Consider the following 16,566-nt stretch of genomic DNA (forward strand, 5'->3'; position numbering starts at 1 on the left):
TATTGGTAGAAACATAAAATGGTGCAGCCACCATGGAAAACAGCATGAAGCTTCTTCAAAAAAATTAAAAATACAACTACCATATGATCCAGCAATTCCACTTTTGAGTATTTATCTGAAGGAAAAGAAAACACTAATTTAAAAAGATATGTACACCTCAGGTTCATTGCAGCAACATTTATAATAACCAAAACAGGGAAGCAACCTAAGAGTCCAATGGTGGATGAATGGATAAAGAAAATGTGATACACACACAATGGAAGATTATTCAGCCATGTAAAAGAAGGAAATCTTGCCCTTTGTGATAACATGGATGGACCTTAGGACATTATGCTAAGTGAAATAAGTTAGACAGAGAAAGACAAATACTATGCAATCTCACTGATACATGGAATCTAAAAAAAAAAATTTAACTCATAGACACAGAGAACAGATTGGTGGTTGCCAGAGGTGGAGGGTGGGTGAAATGGGTAAAGGTGGCAAAAAGGTACAAACCTCCAGTTATAAAATAAATCAGTCCTAGGGGTGTAACGTACAGCCTTGTGCCTACGGTTAATAATACTGCGGTGTATATTTGAAAGTTGCTAAGAGAGCAGATCTTAAAAGTTCTATCACAAGAAAAAAAATTGGGGGGCCGGCTCCGTGGTCGAGTGGTTAAGTTCGCGCGTCCTGCTGCGGCGGCCCAGGGTTCAGATCCTGGGCGCAGACATGGCACTGCTCGTCAGGCCACATTGAGGCGGCGTCCCACATCCAACAGCTAGAAGGAGGTGCAACTAAGATATACAACTGTGTACAGGGTGGGGTTGGGGAGATAAAAGCAGAAAAAAACAAAAAGATTGGCAACAGTTGTTAGCCCAGGTGCCAATCTTTGGGGGAAAAAAAAGGAAGATTGGCAACAGTTGTTAGCCCAGGTGCCAATCTTTTAAAAAAAAAAGAAAAAGGGAAAAAAATTTGTAATTATATGTGGCAATGGATGTTAACTAAACTTATTGTGATCATTTCACAGTACATACAAATATCAAATCATTATATTGTACACCTGAAACTAATATATGTCAATTATATCTCAATAGAAAAATTTAAAAATTAAAAAAGTATATAAAATCTATATCATTTTGAATGGCTACTAATATTTTGGCTGTTGAATACTTTACAATTAATTTAATCTGTGGACTATATTTGCTACTATAAAAAAATACTTCAATGAACATCTTCATGCATTCATTTTTATTTACTTGTCCTATTACTTCATAAAAATAAATTACTAAAATTAAAGTGACTGATAATAGTACATTTACATACTGCCAAATTGCCCTTCAGAAAGACTGTACAGATTTACACTTTTAATAACAGTATATGAAAATATCTGCTCCCCCTCCTGCTCAATCTGATAAGAAGAAATGATCTAATGGTTCTAATTTGATTACTTATTTGGTTATCTTCTCATATTTTTATTGGCTAGTTGCATTTCTCTTCTCATCTCTCTACTCAAGTCCTTTGTCTAATTTTATATGAGGAAATTCTCTTCTTACCAATTTGTACGAGTTCCTTATTTTAGGATACTGACTGTTTTATACATAAGGCTAAATATTTTTCTCAGTTCATTGTCTTTCAACTTTTTATAGTGAGGTTTTTTTGGCTATGCAAATGGTTTATGGTTTTAGTTTTGATGCACTGACAAGTAAGAAAGACCTTCTTAGTAAAGATAATAAAATAACTTCCCTATGTTCTCTTCAAATACTATTATTTTATGAGTTTTGATTAGCTTGCTTTTATATTTAAACCTTTAATCTGTTATTTTTTTCTAGTCTGTAGAGTGAAGTATGAATGGAAATTTATTTTATTTCAAATCTTAGCCAGCTGTCCCAGTGCTGATTATTATATTCAATTCATCCTTTCCCTTCTCGATTTCTGGAACTTCTTTTATACGGAGATTGGACCTCCTACTTCTTTCCATCATTTTATTTCCCCCCTCCCCATGAACGCAATTGAATTATCCTTGTCTCCTCTTTTGAGTTGCTGATTCTCTTTATAAATCTGGTGATTTTTGCCCCCTGCAAGTAACTTACACTTACCAAAGGTGGTTTACACTGGTTAGAATTATCGGCAAGTGTAGGCCCAGCTGACAATTGTTGAAGTCCTCTCTCTCTCCTTTCCTACCCAGCTCAGCAGGGCAAGTGGTTTTGAGTGGGGGAATTCTTCACTCTACGCACTTCCTGCCTTTCCTCCCTATAACGATCCTCCTTCAGTGCAGGAGATGGTTTTTCCCGCCTGCCTTGGCACACTCAGCCACTACTATGGGATTCTTCTGCTTCATGGAAATCATACATATTTGAACATTAAGCACATTAACTTTTTCAGAATGCTATGCAGTTTTGGAAGGATGATAGAGCACACATACATAAGCATTAGCATCTATGCACATGTATGTTGGGTGTGATGAGAGGACTGGTTCCAGAAATAGGAGTGCTAACTGAATTCATGTTATTTTCATCTCCTAGGCAATTTTCTCTTTTTAAATCCCCTGATAACATAAAGTTCCTCCAGCCAGGTTCCTCAATCTACCATTCACACAATTCTTAGTCAAGCTTCCCAGGCTATGGAGAAGTTTCACAGAGTACAACTATTTCTGCCATATCATTAATTGTCTGCTGATCTTTACTCTGAGTTTCCTAAACTACTTATTTGAGGACACCCTCAATATTCCATAAAACATGCATTTTACCATTACGCCAATGCTTCTCCTTGCTGTACTTTTGCGGCATTATCAACATGAGCACTGGCATACCTTTAGTCATCAATATAAGTTGTTTGAAACTGTTCGATAAAACATTAAATAATATCAGAAAAACCAAATGTAGTTAAACACATTGGTAAGGGCCATTCACAATGAGGAAAGCTTAATTTGGTACTTTCGAGCTCACTGGTTGAGAGTAAAGGAGATGACTCCTTACTGTAGTAGATGACAGGCCTTGAGAAAAATATATTTAAGTGCACTGTTTAGTATTACAGTGAATTCATATGCTTATATATTTTTGTATGTGTGTGAGGAAGATTGGCCCTGAGCTAACGTCTGTTGCCAATCTTCCTCTTTTTTGCCTGAGGAAGATTCTCACTGAGCTAACATTTGTGCCCATCTTCCACTATTTTATATGTGCGACACCTACCACAGCATGGCTTGATGAGTGGTGTGTATGGCCATGTCCAGGGATCCGAACTCACAAGCCCTGGGCCGTCCAAGTTAACCATGCAAACAACCACTATGGCACCCAGCCAGCCCTGCTTATAAGTATAAAACTATTTCCAAAATTAACAGAACTATAATAACTCATCACTGCATGAGGCTGCTTCACGGAGAGATGGGCTTAAGAAAGAACTGCATAAGCCATATAAATTCAAGTAATATTTCAAATTATATGTTTTCTAATTATTATTTTGCAACTTAAAAATAAGTAATGTGAGATTCTTGGGTAAAATGTTGATGGGTTTTCAAAAAATATTAATTATGATCAAGGAACCTGAGGAGGAGAAATTATCTAATATTTTTATGAAATCAAGACCAAACATTTTATATACTGTTTTCATACAACAATTTCGATATCTTTCTATTTGTTCTTTGTTTTCATGGATTTTCAATCACAAATCCTGCCAAATTTTATTTTAAGTGAATGGATTTTCATTTTGGTTTTTACTGCATATTTCCATAATTTTAAGCCTGGGGCCCATTTACTGATTATTTTTTCCCCCTTAAAAATCAGTATCTCGGGGCTGGCCCCGTGGCCAAGTGGTTGGGTTCGTGCGCTCCGCTGCAGGCGGCCCAGTGTTTCTTTGGTTCAAAACCTGGGCGCGGACATGACACTGCTCATCAAACCACGCTGAGGCAGCGTCCCACATGCCACAACTAGAAGGACCCACAATGAAAAATATACAACTATGTACTGGGGCTTTGGGGAGAAAAAGGAAAAAAATAAAATCTTTAAAAATCAGTATCTCTCTTCCACTCACATCTTATTAGCTAAAGCAAGTAGCAGTTACACCTAAGTTCAAGAGAGTGAGGGGCATAATCATCCCTTACATTCAGGAAACAGAAGAAGACTGGAAATATTACTGAACTCTAGTCAAGCTACCACGCTACCCGAGAGGTAAAATGAAATTTTTTATTTTGAAAGGTATTGGATTGCTCAAAGAACATTTTTTAAAAAGTGACAAATTTTTAAAGAAAAATAAATTGCTTATTTCCCACCTCTCTAAAATATCAGCTGTATACAGGTTTCTGAGTTCTCTTCCCCTTATGCCTTTTTAATTTTTACATGGTTGTAATATCATTCTAAATACTATTCTTTGTACTGATCGCCATGTCATGTCCATTTGTGTATTGCTATAGAATCTATCATTTTTGATTCTAGTGTAATATTTAAAATGGAATTTTTCAATTAAATATGTTCTTAGAATATCTAATAATTCCTATTCTGATAATTTGTATTCAACCTAATTCTTAACCCTTACCTGTGTTTAAAGAAAATAAACCAGTACATTTCATATCTTAAGCACTTGTAGGACAACCTGCTATTTCTGGTCCTTCCTAAAATGCAAATTGTCTATGGCCAAACAAAAAGGCTGTTTAGTTCTGAGAAAATAACACTAAATTCTAAAGAGACAATTTACTCTAACATAATAAGTGACTAACTTGAAAATCCTGGAGATAGAAAGAACAAAAATCAACTAAAGGAATTTGATTATTAAATTGTTCTAATAAGATGTTATTATATCTAAAGATGTCAAGTTTTAAGAAAGGAGTACAATAGTTTAAGAAAATCAACTTTTACTTCATAAAAGTCTTTCTTACAAAACCAAAAGCTGAGACAGTAACAGGGTCCTATAAGATAATCCCTTGGTTTGTGGAAGTACTTAGTGCGAGTTTCCATCTAACGGCAAGTTCCCTTAAATGAGTTTGAAATATAATAAATACACAAAAATTAAATTGCTTCAAAGATTTTCAGGAGTGTACCTAAAATAAAAATGAGCAATCCCCGTGCTGAACTTTAGGAGTTGAAGCAATAGGCTCAACTATGAATAGTGATTATTAATAGAAGGCACGAATAAAAAATACACATTCAAAATCATGCCATTGGCAAGAAAGTAGCTTTCGGACAATTTCTAGTTGTTTAGGAAAAAAATCTTGAGAATGCTTCAAGGGAATCTAATAACGCTTGCTACATGAAGAAAAAAATGTAAACATTGAAATGTGTCCTACCATTTTTACTTCAGTTTCACCTTGATCCTCAACTTTTATTTCTTCCTCATGAACCGAGTTAGACTCATTTTCTTCTTGTTTACACTCTTCTTGCATCTCTTTGCTGATTGCCGCTTCTAAATTCTTTTCTTCGTCTCTGACAAGGTTAGTTATTGTGGAAGTGTGTTCTTGTAATGACGTTGGAACGGGACGCAGCGGTGTGACGTGATCATAGTGAGTATGTAGGAGTCGTAGAGCAATGTCACTTGTTGCTAATATCCTTGGAATTTCAAATCCAATTTGTGTTTCAGAGAATCTGACACTTCTGTACCTGTCAATAATTAATTTTAACAAAAAGGGTGAGGCCCTGGGAAACTCTAGGTGTGTTGCAAATTTATATTTAAGCAGTATTTCCCTCCACTTTAATTTTGCCACAGTTTTGAGTCCCGATCCAAATGCTTTCTTTGCAGCATTTGGGCCCAGTTACTGATGTTATCCTTCTCAAAACACCCTCTCGGGATCCATGACCCAATACTCTTCTCTTCCATCCCTGGCAGCTCCTTCTCCATTTCCTCTGTATGGCCTTCTTCCTAACCACCCCTTAAACGTAGATATTACTCACCTCTCTATCCTATGCCCTTTTTTTTCTCCCTCTACATACATAGAGGATATTGGATATTATGTTTCTATGGCTGTGATTATTATTTATATTATCAAGACTTTTAACATGAGTTCTATGTTTCCCGGGCAGGGTAGGGGGAAGAAGCATTCCTGAAGGGACTTCAAGAGGTCCAAAAATGCCCTTACATATGTGTGAGCATATGTAATAATTTGAAGTTCATAAGAGTCTATGACTCCCCCAAAAGTTAAGAACTGTTCATCTATATGACTCCAAAAAATATATCTCCAACTCAGCTTTCTCGCAATGCTTTCAGACAGTCACACTTTCACATTTCATAGGTGCTTTAAACCCGACAAGCCCAACACTGAACACATCATCCCTCCAACCCCCTCAACATGACCATCAAAATAAAACAAAACTTGTTCTGCCTCCACTATTCCCTACCTTAGTGAAAGATGCCACCTAATTTTCTTCATAAACCTCAGTAGTTAATACAGGGCTATTCATTTTACTTTTATTATTTTAAAATTATACAGATTTAATTTCCTTCACTCTTCTGTATGTAACATATTTTACAATGAAAAATGTTATATTCATGCATTGTCTCTGATTAGATTTAAACCAGAGCATTTTATAGCAAATGGAACTTGGAAAATATTTTGTTTTTTTCTTTTACTAAATATGAAAATAAAGCCCCATTTTTTCCATTGTCATAATGACTAGTCTTTTCAGAGCTGGGATAAGAACCAAGGCCGCCTAACCTTCATTCTGGTAATTTTTCCTGTAACTCACTGCCATACTAACTCAATTAATTTGAAATGTTTAAGATTAAGCGGCAACCAAGTGATCGTGAATTTATCCTTATTTATAAAGAATGATAATAATCATGAATTTATCATATTGCTATGTAGAAAGCACCTACCACTTCTATTTGTTATAGGGAGAGGGAGGTTAAGCGAGTGAAGAGAAGGGGAAGACCAGATATTTATTCAGCACGTATTTGTACTAGACACTATGCTATGACCTTTACATGCATTAATATTGAAACCTCAAGCCCATCCTGTTAAGTAAAGTACTATAATCATCATTTTACTGTTGATATACTGAAGCTCAGCAAGGCTAAGGAACTTGCGGAAAGTAAATGGCAGCTCTGTGATTTAAACCCCACTTGGCTGATTTCCTGACATGGGTTTTAGTAGGTATGCCCTGCTGTTATGCAACAGGCACCTGCTGGTCATCCCGATGTGACTCTAATGACCTTTGACCCACAGTAATACCCATGAGAATACCTTGGATTCTTCTTGAGGTTTGCCCACACATACAGAGTAATATTTTCGTCTTGAATGACTTTTTCCATATTTCCACTGTCCAGATCTGCTAAAGTACTAGCTTGCTATAAAAGAAAAAGAAAACATTATAAAAGATTAGAGGCCTCATAAATTATGTAACTGAGATGTGTTATCTCACCACTTAGGCGGTAGATTCCCTTCGTTACTTAAAAGAGTAATTGGGGTAGAAATAAGGTTCAGTCAAAATAACGGAGAATTGTTTTAAAACACTCTCTAAATGATACAAACATATTTACTTAATTAAATGTGTTTTCCCTTTGTTACTGTTTCTTCTAAGGTGTCTAAGGATTAAAGGTGCTCCTATATTTCCAGGTAGCACTTATAGATTACTATTACGTCACCCTTTTCAATTTTAACATTATCATGACTTTTCATTTTAACCATACACATGCTTTTTTTTTTTTTTTTTTCCGGTAAGGAAGATTGTCCCTGAGAAACATCTGCGCCCATCTTCCTCTATTTCATATGTGGGATGCCAAAGCATGGTTTGATGAGAGGTGAGTAGATCCGTGCCCGGGATCCGAACCCTCGAACCCTGGGCTGCTGAAGTGAAGCATGCAAACTCAACCACTATGCCACTGGGCCAGTGGCATACTGATATTTCCATTTCAAATCTAACACTATAGTATTTTTTTTCTAATCTTCTTCTCTTTTACATACTGTATCTTTTTTCTCTTAAAATAAAAATCTTGATTGCTAGTAATTATAATACATTTTCTAACCTGCTTTTTGTTACAATATATCAAATAGTTGCAAAATTATAATATGAATATTAATGCTAACAATAAACTTAGTAAAGTTTAAGCCTTCTTCGCAGTTCTTTGTGTAATTAGAACACATCCTACTAAGGACTGCGCTCTAGACCAGGAGAAACCGAGAGGCAAAACAGCCAACAGTAATGTGACCTTAGATGGTTCTCTGATTTAAAAAACAAAATAGGCATAAAAGATATTCACGGGACGCTAGGGAAAATTTAAATATGGACTGGACATTAGAATAAATTATGGAAATATTATTTATTTTCCTAGGTATAATAATGATTTTATGATTATTTGATATGATTAGTGCTAAAAGATTTGAGAAAAATAGAGTGACTACCAATAACTGTAATCTTGTCTCAATTGATTGATCTAGGGTGAATATCTAACATATGTTTTGTGAACTTATTTTCACAGTGATCCTAGTAAACCTTAGCAAGTATAAGAAAAAACTAGACTTTAGCTATATCAATAATGTTTGATTTCTTTAAATAAAATATTTAAGGGGCCAGCCCCGTGGTCGAGTGGTTAAGTTCGCACGCTCTGCTGCAGGCGGCCCAGTGTTTCATCAGTTCGAATCCTGGGCGCGGACATGGTGCCGCTCATCAAGCCACACTGAGGCAGCATCCCACATGCCACAACTAGAAGGACCCACAACTAAGAATATACAACTATGTAACGGGGGGCTTTGGGGAGGAAAAGGAATATAAATAAATAAAATAAAATATTTAGTTGTGAAATCTGGATAAACATATGTGCCTTAAATTATTCTACTGACTTTTTCATAACCTTTTAATTAATAAAAAAAGATAATGGATTTTTTATTATACAGAATAAAATTTTAACTCTCATAAAATAATAACACATAAGCCAAATCCCACACTCACTCTGAGAAGTATTTCTGTGGCAGTGTTAAACTTGCAATGAAGAAGTTCTTGCAGTTCTAGAATTGATCCTTGGTACTGTGTTACTATTTTATCTTGCAAATCATATGGTGGCGTTTCCAATAAAATTAATTTCAACTTGTCAATTAACTAGAAAGTAAGGGTATAAAGTAAAAACATAAATATTTACTATAAAAGTAATTAATTTTCTGACAAATGGTCAAGGAAAAGGTGAAAAGACGGATGTTCTATCACTTTTGAATTGAGGAACACAGCAGTAAAACATATAAAAATCCTTTCCTGTATTTATTCTATTATTTAAGATCGTGGAAAAGTAAACTATTTCCTCCAAAAACTCCATGATAAGAATTCTGGGGGCCAGCCCAGTGGCCGAGCAGTTAAGTTCTCAGGTTCTGCTTTGGAGGCCCAGGGTTCGCCAGTTTGGATCCCAGGTGCGGACATGGCACTGCTTGGAAAGCCATGCTGTGGCAGGCATCTCACATATAAAGCAGAGGAAGATGGGCATGGATGTTAGCTCAGGGCCAGTCTTCCTCAGCAAAAAGAGGAGGATTGGCAGCAGATGTTAGCTCAGGGCTGATCTTCCTCAAAAAAAAAAAAAAAAGAATTCAACTATGTGTAACAGAGCTTTCATTAGCAAGTTGATAGACAGGCACAGTTTACCATTACCTAAGACTGTGGAACAATAGGAGTAACAACAATGAGGAGGAGGAGACTGAGGAGAATTACTAATATTTACCCAATGCTTACTGTGTACTAGGAACTGTTCTAAATGCTTTCTATGTTTTAATTCATTCAGTGCTCATCATAATTCTATGAGGTAGATACTGCTATCATGCTTATTTTATAGACGAGGAAGCTGAGGTACATCCTTCCCATCTGTAAGGAGCCTGGAAGATGCCACTCCATCCTAACAACAAGCACAAAGCTGAACAGACTGAAAAATCGACAACTATTTTTGATTCATAAGAGAGGGAAGGACACAGGGCCTGCACCCAAGACTGGAGAGACCTGCAGGTGAATACTGGGAGTCAGCTTTTGCGAGCAGACTCAGGGGCAGGACCCAGCGCCGGGTAGGAAAACCTGAACTGCAAATGACAAATTGCTGGAGGCTCAGCGAGGACAGCGCTGAGAGTGAAAATGTCCAGGAAGAGGCAGTCATGGAAGGGGGAGTGCCCGCAATATTGTGAGGTTTGCTTCCAGGAGCTCGACTAGGTCCCCACAATAAATATGGGAGAAAAGTCTCCTCGTGCTTCCAGCAGGGGGAGCAAAAAGGAACTGTTTCAAAATAGGCCAGAGCACTCTGTTCTCAACAAGGCCCGATGTCAGGGGAAACTCACTAGAGCCTAACCTGCTGGAGTTTTACCAAAGCCGAACTCACTTATGGGAAAGGAAGCACGCAGCTCCAGCTGGCTCCAACCACTCCCTCCCGCATGAGAGGGGATGAGAGAAATTAAAACCTCTGTGAAGCCCGCAGTCCAGAGGCACAGACTCACTGAAAGACTGCAACCTGATCACAGGACTGCAGACCTCTTCCCCACCTACGACCGCATTACTAAAGGCCTAATCACGGAATTGTTTTACCCAGGACATCATGTCCGGGCAGCAAGAAAAAATTACGAGGCATACCAAAGGCAAAAAACACAATTTGAAGAGAGAGCAAACATCAGAACCTTGGAATTATCAGACCAGGAATTTAAAACACCTAAGATTAACATGCAAGGGTTCTAACGGATAAAGTAGACAGCACGCAAGAACAGAAGGGCAACGTAAAGGAGAGAGATGGAAATCCTAAGACGGGACCAAAAGAAATGCTAGAGATCAAAAACACTGAAACAAAAATAAAGAATGCCTTTGATGGGTTTATTAGTAGACTGGGCTCAGCTGAGGAAACAATCTCTGAGCTAGAGTATAAAAACCAAAAAGCAAGGAGAACGAAGACTGAAAAAAACAGAACAGAATATCCAAGGGCTGCAGACAGCTACAGAAGGTGTAACATACACATCACAGGAATACCAAAAGGAGAAGAAAGAAAGGAACAGAAGAAATATTTGAAACAATAATGACTGAGAATTTCCCCAAATTAATGTCAAACACCAAACCACAAATCCAGGAAGCTCAGACAACACCAAGCAGGATAAATGCCAAAGAAAACTGACTTAGGCATATCATTTTCAAACCAGAGAAGATCAAAGATAAAGAAAAATTCCTGACAGGAGCCAGAGCAACAGAGGAAGTTACCTTTAGAGGAACAAAGTTAAGAATTATATCGAACTTCTCGGAAACCATGCAAGCAAGAAGAGAGTGGAAAGATATTTGAACTGTTGGGAGAAAGTGAGACACAGCCTGATCAAGGAGCAACTAGTAAGTGGCATAATTCAGTTTTGAACACTTACACAGATGATATACAGAAAACTTCTAAATTAAGAGAGGCAGCGCAGTCGTCTGAGGTAGTATGGCCTCAAGCCAGAATGCTCGGCTTCAGTCTTAGCCACCTCTTAGTAGCAGCATGATCTTGGGGAAGTTAGTTAACATCTCTGTGCCTCAACTTCTTCATTTGCAAAATGGGGATAATGGTGCCTATCTCATAGGGTTATTACGAGATTCAGCAAGTTACTATTTCTAAAGCCTGGCACAGTAAGAATTATATAAGACTTTGTCAAATAAATTTTATAATTTGGAACTTGCTGTTTACCATGGGGCCTCTGCTATCCAGTTCTTTCTGTTCCTCTTGTGACTTCCTGCTTTAGTTTCCTACTGCTATGATTACTCTCCCATTTTGTTTTACTTATCCTTTTCTTATCTTCCCTACTATTTATTACTTCTACTTCTGTACCCTACATTCATAACAGGAAGATGTCGCTTTCAGCTCATCACTGGTGAGCGCTAGTGGTACCTCCGACTGTCTCCCTGCCAACTGCAGAGCACTGGATTCCTGGACCAGCGTAGGCCATGGCAGCCTCCTGGTAGAGAGGGTGTGCAATGGCAAGAACACCATATGATGAATCCATTCGCATCCAAATACCTCACAGTCTATGGGAGGCTCTTTGGAGTCTTTGGAAAGTCAGAGCAAGGCTCATCTAAGGTCTCGTAGGGGACTGTAAGCGAGGCACAATCTGTTTCTTCATAAGTAAAATGAATCTCATAAACATGCTATCCAGATTAATTTAGGCAATGCATGTTATGAGCTTAAGAGAGTCTGGAGTTACTCCATCTTGCAGCAACATAGAGAAGAAGGAAACAATAGTGACAAGAAGCACAAAAATGTCATGAAGAAATGGAACAAAAAACATTAGAGGATAGTAGGACTGAGAGGAGTGAATTCCTTCTAGTTTCTCCTATTATGTAGGTATGCCTAAGTGTGGATTTCTTTCCATTTATCCTAACTTGGGATGTGCTGGGTTTCTTGAATCGTAAGGTTCTTATCTTTCCTCAATTCTGGAAAATTGTCAGCCGTTATCTCTTTGAATATTGTATCTCCCTCATTCTTTTCCATCTCCTTCTGGTACTCCTTTCCAATATATTTTTAGCCCTTCTTGCTCTATCCTACATGTCTGTTAACTACTCTTTCATATTTTCCATCTCTTTATCACTTTGTGCTGTATTCTAGTAAACTCTTCCAGTCCGACTTCTAACTCACTTGTGATTAAGAATTCTCAGTAGAGACATTTCTGTTTTCCCTTCACTAAGCTAAAGATGAGCCAAACAAATTCTTATCAGAGTAGGTTTTTTGCAGAGTAGGTTTTTTCCCTAATATCCAGAATATCTTTTTGAGGCTCCCAGCCATATAGAAGGGCTCTGATCCAACTTGCCACCTTGCGTGTACCCTAGGCTTTGCCTCCTGATGGTCATTTGAACGAGGGCTAAGTCACCAGGGGTTAACAGATAGATATTCTCTGGGAAGCCACTGAATTCGAGACTCGCCCACTTTTCTGAATTGTTTTTACAGCCTCTAAGATTTTCCCTTACTTTTTTTGAGCTAGGCAATGGATTTAAATGTCATTTAAAAAATTTCTTTGTCTAGCATTTTTAAGTGCATTATAAAGTGGTAACTCCTCAGGCTAGCCTATCCATCCTATTCGCAGAACTAGAAGGTAGGATATTTTTACACATCTTTGTACTTGCAGTGTCTGAAAGAGTAGGTGCCTGGCACATAGTTAACGTTAAAAAACATGTGTACTGAATCACTGAATAGTGGATAATTCCAGCTGAGGATAAAATCATGTACTTTCCCTCCACAAATTATCCACATAAATGAATGCAACTAGATTTTTTTTTAAATTTTGGCTTGAATTAGACACACATATAGTTAATGTTTCACATTTATGTTATGTTGACCTTATTGAAGATGGCAAGATGTTTTTAGGAAATGTAAAACTAAAACAGAAAATGAAAAGATTAGCAAATATTTTTCTCCATAACCAAGGAAGCAGTAGTATTATTAATTGCCAAATACTATGTTTAATTTATTTCTATTTTTGGAGTCAGTATCAGACAATTTGTAATTTAATAATTTAAAATTATAGAATAATACTTAAGAACTTACATTTAGCACTAGTTTACTTTTTCCAATCACTTCTTCAAAAGTCTCATTTGTTTCCTCTTTCCACAAGCTAATAAAGGTATTAATTTCTTGGGATACTGAAGGATCAGGACTCCCATCACATTGAATGTAGTGTTTCCACTGTGAAGTAAAACGTTCGAATGTTCACACTGGTGAAAATTCAGCCAAAGATTAAATTACTTCTTTTCCAAAGTATGAGTTCTCATAACCTAGTTTTCCCAATTTAGGCAAAAACCATATTATAGCTTTAGTTACTTGAGATATCCTTAAAATAACCAAATTCCCCTTCATCAAAATAATTTATAAGCCTTGATAATTCAAATAAATAGAAATTCTATTTATTGTCATACTTTTACTTTTAAAACAGTGAGTTGGTTTTGTTTCGCTTTCCTCTCTAATCATATAGCTCCTGTATTTACAGAAGCCAATACTTGGGCTGATTTCTGTTTCTCAAATTATTACTAACTGTTAATTGCCATTGGCATCTTAGTATGCGTCCCTCCATTCATTTTGTAGTCTATGCGAATTCTACATTTGTAATCATATTGTACTTACAATTTTTTGCTTAAAATTATACCATAATCATCTTTTGCCATATTATTACAGTTTTTGCTTTTTCTCCTGATAATCCCCTATAGTGTTTCCAAAGCTACGCTGTTTTGAACAACACTAGATTACCTTAAGGTCAAACTTTTTATATTTTAATTTAGGATAATTTCTTCAGTATAGATTCCCAAAAATTAAATCAGACTCAAAGGATATAAAAATTTCAAGGCTATTATTGACAAACAGTTTTCTACAAAGCTATGTGAATTTACTTTGCTACAAGCAATGTGAGAGATTTGTCAGATGAGAGATTTTTTATAGACAAATTTAAAGTTTCTTTGGATTAAAAAGGATATCAGACTATAACTCCCTCTTGTGGTACAAACGTATCAGCTCAAAAAGAGGTTAGTCTCACCTGAGAAAGCAATCTAGTCTCTCGTTTCAATTTCTCTGCTTCAGGAAAACACCTCTCTAATAAATAAAGTTCTTCAAGTTCTTCATTTCTCCTTTCTAGATCCTGTTGCATGGGGATAGATACATTGATCTGCTCTTTAATTTCAGTTTTGCATTTCACAAGGAGCCTCTAAAATTTACTTGGCAAAGTATTAAGTTTCAAAATGAATACTAAAATTAGTTTGAATGTAACTGACATTTCCAAAAGGCTTCATCTGGAGCAGTGGTTTGCAAAGTGTGATCTGCAGACTCCTGGTGGGTCCCCAAGACTCAGGATCCCTGAGGTCAAATCTATTTTCATAGTAATACTAAGGCATTATCAGCCTTTTTCCTAGTGTACACATTTTCCCTGATGGTGTAAACAATTGCTGGCACCTTGGCGAGAATCAAGGCACAAACTGTACCAGTCCTGTTCTTTGGTGGGAAGGGGCGGTAAACAGCCAGTTTTACATAAGACTGACCTGATGAAGAAGTGAAAATTATTAATTTTATTCAATGTCAACCCTTAAGTATACATCTTTTTAATATTCTGTGTGATAAAATGGGAATTATGCATAAAGCACTTCTGCTGAAGATCAAAGAACAATACTGTCTTGAGAAATAAATATTTGTGCAATTATTTGAGTATTTTGGCAGACATTCTCTCAAAAATTAATGAATTGAGCTTGTCACTTCCAGGAAACAACTCAAAGTATTTGTTTCCAATGATAAAATTCAAACTTTCAAATAAATTTGAATTTTAGAAAATTTGTATCTACCACTGTGAGTCTAATAGTTTCCCAATCCTCAGACATTTCTAATTTGATTGGAGATGATGTTAATGCATAGGATTTCTTTTTATAGTGAATAATAAAAATCTCTCAATATTTGGAAGCAAATAACTCAGTGAACCAAATTTTTGCAAGTAACAATGCACGATGTTGCAAAATCATGCATGAATACAAGATCTGTTCAAAGTGGAAGACAAATCAATGTTTTAGTGTAAGAGTAAGAAAAGTTCATTGATATGGTTTCAGATTCCACACTAAGAAACTACCACTTATTGAGTTTTGGTATAGTATCAAAGAAGAATATCCACAATTATCTGAAAGGCTATTACAGTATTTCTCCTTTTTCCAACTACACATCTATGTGCAGGCAATTTTCTTCATACATTTCAATCAAAGCAACACATTGTAACAGATGGAATATTGAAATAGACATGAGAATCCAGTTGTCTTCTGTTAAGTGAGACATTAAAGAGATTTTTAAAATATAAACAATGCTACTCACTTCCCTAATTTAAAAAAATATATAATGTGTGGTGATGGATGTAAACCAGATTTATTGTGGTGATCATTTTAAAATATGTACAAATAGTGAATCATCATGTTTCACCAGAAACTAATATAATGTTATATGTCAACTATAGCTCAAGAATATATAGTTATATAATTATATATAAAATTGTGTTATATATTTTACATATATATAATTAAATATACATATATAACTATATATGCATAATTATATATTTATATAATATATAATTATAAAAATATATAATATATAATATAAAATATATAATTATATGTTATATAATTATATATACATACATAAAAACATTTATATAATTATATATGTTATATACTAATATGTGGATGTTATATAATTATATAACATAATTACAATAATTATACAAATTATATAATTTATAAAATATATTTTAATATTTATATATAATATACATATATTTTTATATATGTATACATATATGTATTATATACATTATATATAAAATATATATGTACTATATATTTATACATATATTTTATATATAAATTATAAAACATATAATTATATAAACAATTAATATAATATATGCAATGTGTATGTATGTGTATATATAATTACATATATAATTATATATAGGTATTTTCTTTCTTAAAAATATGTTAATGTACTTATTTTTATGTTTATTTTTAACAATATTTAATGTCTATATAAGTCTTTTAAAATTTCTCATTTTTAACTTCTAATATGGTAAATATTGATAGATATAACCCACATAAATAAAAGCTCCTTGGGGGTCTTCAATTGTTAATAGTAATGAGGTTTTGTCCTGAGAACAAAATCTTTCAGAACTACTGATCTGAAAAA

The 16,566-nt window shown here is 35.4% G+C and overlaps 1 protein-coding gene across 10 annotated transcripts in view; it reads right to left on the reverse strand.

Annotated features, from left to right (window-relative positions):
* DNAI7 (dynein axonemal intermediate chain 7) overlaps positions 1-16,566 on the reverse strand; it is a 73,452-nt gene that overhangs the window by 30,992 nt on the left and 25,894 nt on the right. For 3 of the 10 annotated variants that reach the window (XM_070270087.1, XM_005610982.4, XM_070270088.1), the window contains 5 exons: positions 14,390-14,491; positions 13,411-13,548; positions 8,850-8,996; positions 7,145-7,248; positions 5,255-5,564 (listed from right to left, as the gene is read on the reverse strand). In XM_070270087.1, the coding sequence (XP_070126188.1) occupies positions 5,255-5,564; positions 7,145-7,248; positions 8,850-8,996; positions 13,411-13,548; positions 14,390-14,491 (801 nt within the window). The remainder of the gene's footprint in view (positions 1-5,254; positions 5,565-7,144; positions 7,249-8,849; positions 8,997-13,410; positions 13,549-14,389; positions 14,492-16,566) is intronic. The other 7 variants (XM_023643243.2, XM_070270090.1, XM_070270089.1 and 4 more) reach the window with 4 other exon arrangements.

This window comes from Equus caballus, chromosome 6, assembly GCF_041296265.1.
Source record: "Equus caballus isolate H_3958 breed thoroughbred chromosome 6, TB-T2T, whole genome shotgun sequence".
NCBI classification, from domain to species: domain Eukaryota; kingdom Metazoa; phylum Chordata; class Mammalia; order Perissodactyla; family Equidae; genus Equus; species Equus caballus.